Source organism: Caretta caretta, chromosome 2 (genome assembly GCF_965140235.1).
Source record: "Caretta caretta isolate rCarCar2 chromosome 2, rCarCar1.hap1, whole genome shotgun sequence".
In the NCBI taxonomy this organism is placed as follows: domain Eukaryota; kingdom Metazoa; phylum Chordata; order Testudines; family Cheloniidae; genus Caretta; species Caretta caretta.
Genome location: NC_134207.1, coordinates 234,480,737 through 234,487,422, shown reverse-complemented (window position 1 = coordinate 234,487,422; position 6,686 = coordinate 234,480,737). Strand labels below are relative to the sequence as shown.

The 6,686-nt window shown below is 48.5% G+C and overlaps 1 protein-coding gene across 1 annotated transcript; it reads right to left on the bottom strand.

Moving 5' to 3' along the window:
* Positions 1-353: 353 nt before the first annotated feature.
* PTF1A (pancreas associated transcription factor 1a) lies at positions 354-2,176 on the bottom strand. Its single transcript, XM_048836964.2, has 2 exons — positions 1,345-2,176; positions 354-889 (listed from the first exon to the last, which is right to left on the bottom strand). The coding sequence occupies exons 1-2, from the start codon at positions 1,979-1,981 to the stop codon at positions 687-689; spliced, it is 840 nt and encodes a 279-aa protein (XP_048692921.1). The 5' UTR covers positions 1,982-2,176; the 3' UTR covers positions 354-686.
* Between the last annotated feature and the right edge of the window lie 4,510 nt (positions 2,177-6,686).

Sequence of the window (6,686 nt, the reverse complement as noted above, 5' to 3'; positions counted from 1 at the left end):
GCATGTCTAAAGAGGGTGGAGTGAAAAGGAAGATGATGCCTTCCACCGATGTAAGATCAGCCCTCAGAAACGCTCCTTATGCTGAACGCTAGTCATCCCTGGTGCAGGGGCAATGGTACGGATACAATATAATGCTGCCATTGTTTGAACCAAGTAACCAGCCTGGAACTATTCCTGAACTCTAAATCCCTCTTTTTAGGAAGTGCCCCTTTAAACACCACAGCTCTTATTTGGCTTCTACAAGGTAACTTGACGGTGATGTAGCTGAAACTTCCAACTTTTTATTCTTTGAGTTCACTGTTATATTGTCTGATAGTTTTAGCATCAAAGTCCCACAAAATAAACTGCCTTAGAATGTTTAATCAGGGTTTATTATTAACAAACATAGAAATAGTCCACATGTGGTAATAAATTATTTTCATATTCTGGAAGTGTTTCCCGAACAGTTTTATAGAAAGGTGCTGGTGGAATAAAACTATTGCATATTTTAAAATCAGGATAAATTATATAAATTATACATACAAATAGACAATACCACCGAATTAACTCTACTTGATAATAAATAGATAAATAAAAGCATTGATTGCCATTAGATTTTGAATTTTAAATTACGTTTAAAATATAGGTTTTTACATACAAATATACACTGGTGTCATGTTTGCATTTACAGTCAAAATATTCACGATTTATGATACAAAATCAAATGGAGGTTCGTTTTCTATGTTGTTTAGAGAAGATTTGTTGTTTAGTTTTCTGGGATCTTCAGGGGTCCACACTTTAGCTGTTCTAATTATGTTTTGTTCCTTAAGTTGCTTTTCATCAGTCCATGACAGAGAGTGCCCAGCAAGAGGAGGCAGTCCGTAATCAGGGTCGCTTGGAGAAGGTGATCCTGGAAAAAGAGAGCAGTAGGAAAATAAATATTTTGCTATATACCAGTGGGAACCAGTCCCCTTCTCTTTGCTCTTGGCCTTTTCAGTGATGCAGGTAACCCAGCTACATGTATAAGCATTACAGGACCGTGTGACATGCTTAGAAAATACCAGGTTCCTCCCTCTTCTACCGATCAGCCTCTCTGTGGAGGGTCTCAAACCCTCTACAAGGTGCCCCTCTCTATCCAAGCTGCAGTCTTGCGCTCGGAGAGAAGTAGTGACATCAGGCAAGGTGCACATTCCTTCAGACCAACGGCTCAAAGGAGAACGCGCTGTGTGCGCGCCTCTGAGAGCCTGTCTTTGTGTGTGTCTGGGGAGGTGTAAACCCAGCCCTGGGGTAACTCCAGGGAAGCCAGTGGAGTTACGCCAGGGAGCAGTTTGGCCCTGGGCGCCTGTGTCTGTGCTGCCCACTTACTTGTGCCCCTGTGGCAGATGATGACTTTCTTGGGCTGGCTGGGGCTCTCGCTGCTGGCGCTCCGCAGGGGCAGGTCCGACTGCACCAGCTCGCTCAGGAAGTTGATGTAGCCAATGGCCAGGCGCAGGGTGTCCACCTTGGAGAGCCGCTTCTCGTAGGGCAGCGTGGGGATGTGGGACCTCAGCCCCTCGAAGGCGTCGTTGATGGACTGCATCCTCCGGCGCTCCCGCACGTTGGCCGCCTGCCTCAGCTGCTGCAGCTCGGCCTCGGAGCGCACCCGCCGGCGCCGCTTGGCGGAGCTCAGCGCCTGGAGCCTGCCCCCCGCGGACAGCAGCTCGGAGGCCGCTGCCCCGCAGCACTCGTAGGGGACGCTGGGCGAGGACGGGGAGGAGGAGGAGGAGAAGTTGGCCGCGGCGGCCGCCGCCTCGCAGCAGTAGCCCCCCTGGCCCTGCCCCCCGTCCCGGTAATACTCCTGGAGCTGGTGGCTCAGGAAGTCCACGTCCTGCTCCAGGAACTCGTCCGCCTCCAGGGGGTCGCGGGAGGACTGGTCCGTGAAGAAATCCTCCTCGTCGAAGTAGGGGGGCGAGGAGAAGGAGTCCAGGCCCCCGGGGAAATGCTCCAGCAGCACAGTCTCCATGCTGCGCCCCGGCCCGGGCACGCTGGGGCGGCTGCAGCCCGCTGCCGCCCGGGGACCCAGCCGCGAGGAGCCTCCTGCTGCTCCTGAGCCACTCGCCCCTGCTGCTCCCGGCGAGCCGCCCTCCGCTGCTGCAGCCCCCGTCCCTGCAACTGCGGCTGCGGGCGCTGCCCTGCCCCGGCGCCTCTGCCTCTCTCTGGGGAGGCGGCTGGGGACTTGCTGGAGCTGAGGGCTGGCACGCGAGGATTCTTATAACTACATCCACAGGCGCGTGCCATTAACCAACAGCGCCAGCCAATCAGAGCGAGCCGGCGAGGGAGAGACTCGGGCGCGGGGAGGGCGCATACACCTAGAAAGCTCCTGAGCGAAGAGGGGAGAGGCGGGGCCCGGGCCAGGCTCGGGGGTGGCGGGGCGCTGCCCCAGCTGCTGCCCCAGCTGCTGCCCCAGCTCTACCTGGCGCTGCTATGGCACCTTCAGGTGTTTGCCCTCACCCCTGCTCAGGGCGCATGCAGGCCGAGTTGGGGAAGAGGTGATGAAATGCAGTAGCAGCTCTGGGTGATTTTATCTGCCCCAGATCACCGGGGCTGTGGGCAGGACACCCTTGGTGGCCCTTCCAGTCTCTGTGCTATTTACCTATAACGCAACACTCAGCAACCTGAAAGGGAAACAGCAAGGCTGGTTTGTCGCCACGCTGTAGATTCCCCCCGTCTTAGAGATCGTGGACCCTAACATGGCTTTGATGAGCGCCACTTAGCAAGATACAATTCTTCAGTCTCTGATGAGGAAGGTGATTATACCTGCCCTAGAGAGCACGAAGCCTAAGGCACTATGCGCTCAGCCTCTGCTCAGACTGAGAGTTTCGATATTTACATCCCCTGGGACTGTCACAAAGCATTTTGCTGCTGTCTTTCTTTAGGGTGCTCTTGGAAAGTTAATTAAAGCAATGTCTTTCCATTTCTTCTGTTATAGAATGTGACCATGTCATTCTAGATTTTGAACAGTATCTGCTTCGCTGGAGACTTTTTAACTACACAAGGTGCTGAACAGCAGGTGGATGCCATCCCTAAGTATCTTTATTTCTTTATCAAACACTTTTGAAATGGAGCATTAACTTACACAGATCACATTCGCAAAATCTACAGACGCGAAGTATGCCTTCCAAAGGGGTATATTTCATTCCTTGATACTTGCTGTCTTTGTCTAGTCACTTAAATATTTTTCCACCGTGTATTTAAGTGGTAACACCATTTATTCAGAAAATCTGTGAGTTTAAGCCGTTTTAAGAGTTATTTTAAAAGCAGGCATATGGTTGATGGATTCCTCGAGTGCTATTTTATTATTTTATTGGCGTTTGAAATTAAGACGCTCTAACATCAAAATAAATTACATCAACTTCTTGCGTTTGGCTGTGTATCGATTTTAAACATATCGGATTTTACTTCCCCCCTCCCCACTCCACTGCTCCTCTGACTCAGAAAGCACTCGTTTTGCCGAGGTTCTGTTAATAATTCTCTAGCTGACTCTAATTGATTACAGTGTTAAAAATTCTCACTGGGGTAAAATGGATTACACATCAGATTAGGGAAAGATTATCTCTGTGATTAACACTGCAATATTTTGCTCAGCAGAGTCTGTTGAGGTTTATCGAAATTCACTTTCCAATGTATTACTGAGCATTTGCACAGATCAAAACAAAAATGGAAACATATCCTTCCTATATCAGCAAAGCAAGACAGGAAAAATAATAAATGACTGGACTTCAAAGCATTTAACAAAATTTGGATAACATAAGAGTAAAATGTGTCTCATAGTAGTGAACAAAGGCCTTTGTCAGAGCTATTTCTTGGGAAGTCCTGTTTTTGGACTAACCACGCCGACGTGTAAAAGAAAAGAATAAGATCCACGTTTTAGTTCGGTAGGTTTTATTCAGAAACATGAACAGGAATGAAACAGCCCCTGTGGGACGCTGAAAATAACCCCCATTTGTTATGCTGAGGGGCAGGCAGTAGAGTGCTGGGGGAAGCCCCGCTCGAAGGAACTGGGAAGATTTGGGTCTATTTTTCGATCCACGTAGAAAGAGTCCCTTCAGAGGGATTCCTCTCACCAGATAAAGGTTGAAACTTGAAACTATTTGAGACGTATTTTGCCCATAGATTTGTTTTCATTCCGTATGAAATGTAAAAACATATAAAGCTTTATATTATATTAAAAACAGCTCAGACTAGCTTTACCCCAGTGGCTCTAGTAGGCAGGAATTATGTACTTTCAGAGAAGAATTAATACTCATACAATAGCAGTTAGAAGGGAGTTTCCTATAGTAACTGTTCCTCCTCCTGGCTCTTTGCGGGGGAAGAGGGAAGAAGCTCATGGACAGGAGGATTAAGACCACGATGAGTAAAACATAACCCTATGCACGCTGGAATGGCTGCCTCGGACGAAAGGAAAGCTGCAAGGCAGAGGTAGGCGAGCAGCGTTAACAGGAGCACACCTTCTGCAGCACACTTGCATGTGACCTTGTCCTACAAATATGACCTCGAATTAACTGCTTGGGGAGAAGAGAGAGCCCTAAACCCAGCCTGGCCCGTTAGATTTAGAAAACCCTTCCTCCTTTGTAAAGCAGTGGCCCTAGTGAATGCAGCGGTACTGCCAGGATCGAAGAGCTAAAAGCAGCGGGATCTTCATCAATCAGCGACAGCCCTCCGGTCAATCAGTTTCTCTGGCAGCCGCCCAGCCGCCCCAAGGGTCACGCCGTGATCAGCAGAGGCGTCTCTCCCCAGCCAACCTCCAAAGAACAGCAGCGTCCCCCAGTTCTCATGACCTGGCTGGGCCCCTGCTCGGAACACCGGGGAGGGAGCTCGCCCGGCTGTCTGGTGGTCAGGCTTCCTGGCGTTATAAAGGAAACTTTGGGACCTTGCTGGAAGCTGCACGGGGTGAGTGGCAAAGAGGTGCCAAATCCCAGCCAGCATGACACTGCAGGGTTCGTCCTCATTCATTTAATTAAGTGTTATGTTGTTAGTCTTCGTGTTCACAGTGCGCGAGGGGTGGGAAACAGGATGAAAACCCAATGGGGCAAAACGCCCCTTGACTTCAGTGGGGCCAGGCTTTCACCCTCCGCCTCTGCCCGGAGAAGGACAAAATAGACACTTTTCTGCCTTCTCAATGTTCCTAGTGCTAATAAAACGCGAGGTGCACAGGCCTGCCGGCACAATTACTGCAGGAGAGGTGATTTTACATCTCAGAGCTTGTCTACACCGGCAATTTACAGCGCTGCAACTTTCTCGCTCAGGGGGTGTGAAAAAACACCCCCCTGAGTGCTGCAAGTTTCAGCGCTGTAAGGCGCCAGTGTAGACAAGGCCCCAGCGCCGCCACACAAGACATGCTCAGCTAGAACCCTAAGCCATTGAGAAATATTAATGAATTTGCTGAATCGTTGGAAATCTGGTGCAGTAAGAGCCACTGAGCCCGAGAGATAAAGGTGCAGCAATTGTTCCCAGTCTCTGAAATCACGCTGTAATATGCAAGAGCACCCAGGCCCTGGGATGTTACCTCCTAGTGCCCGGATTGCTGATGAATTGCCGAGAGACATGATTCTGGGATAAAGAGAGGGTTCTGATTTTTTCACTACTGCACCTTGTTTTCGTGTCAAGTGTATTGGCTTTGGCAGCAGCCAGGTAGTGGGAAGAAATTCTAGAGGGTTTCATCTGGCCCTAAATAAATACATTTATGAAATGTTCTCAAATAATCTTTGCTGGCCGTTTCAAGATCACCAGGTGGATGCCGCTGTGGAAGAGACCGAAGAAAAGATGTCACGATTAAGGAATATGAGAGGCTATAAGATACAGTGACAGCCTCCTGCAAAGTGATTTCCTAGCAGTATCAAATGCAGGCCTAATTCCTTGCTTGGAAAAGGGAAGTCTCTGTGCTGATTAGCTCACTATAATTAATTACTGGTTCTACCAGCTGAATGAAAGGGAGATCGCTTTATAATCTTACCTTCATCCGAGTTGCTTTATAGGTACTATTCAATTATCTCTTGCCTTCCCATTTACAACTGTTGGCTAATGGAAAGACTCATGGCGGTATAATTATTCATAAGAAACTGTGCCCTGTCATTCCAAGGTTCATCAGATAGAAAGCCAAAGGTTTAGTGCGATGTCCTTCACTTGTGCAACTATGAAAGTTGTTTGAACTCCTGAAAAGTAAACATAATAAATTATTATAATCAGACTTGTACTTCGTGGCCTCATTCAGGAATAACGAAAATACAATGGCAGTGAACAAGTACCGGCCCATTGACAAGAAGAGCCCTACTGATTGCTAGAATACGTTTTTTCCCCCTGTTATCTGTAAAATACCGTTTGCCTGGTTGGTGTTACAAACTTAGCTTCACAAGGTACAGGAGTCAGAAGGGGCAAATGCTGTCTGGGCCCCAGATCAAGGTGACATACAAGTGACCTAGCATGACCTTTGCTACCTCTAGGTGCTCAGGTCCTGAACTCACTGCAGTATGGCCAGATGCAGGGTCAGTCCTTGTAGAAAGATCTAGCAAGACCAAGAACTAGGGGTCACCCAATGAAATTAATAGGCAGCAGGTTTAAAACAAGCAAAAGGAAATACTTCCTCACACAAAACATGGTCAATCTGTGGAACTCCTTGCCAGAGGATGTTGTGAAGGCCAAGACAATAACAGAGTTCAAAAAAGAACTAG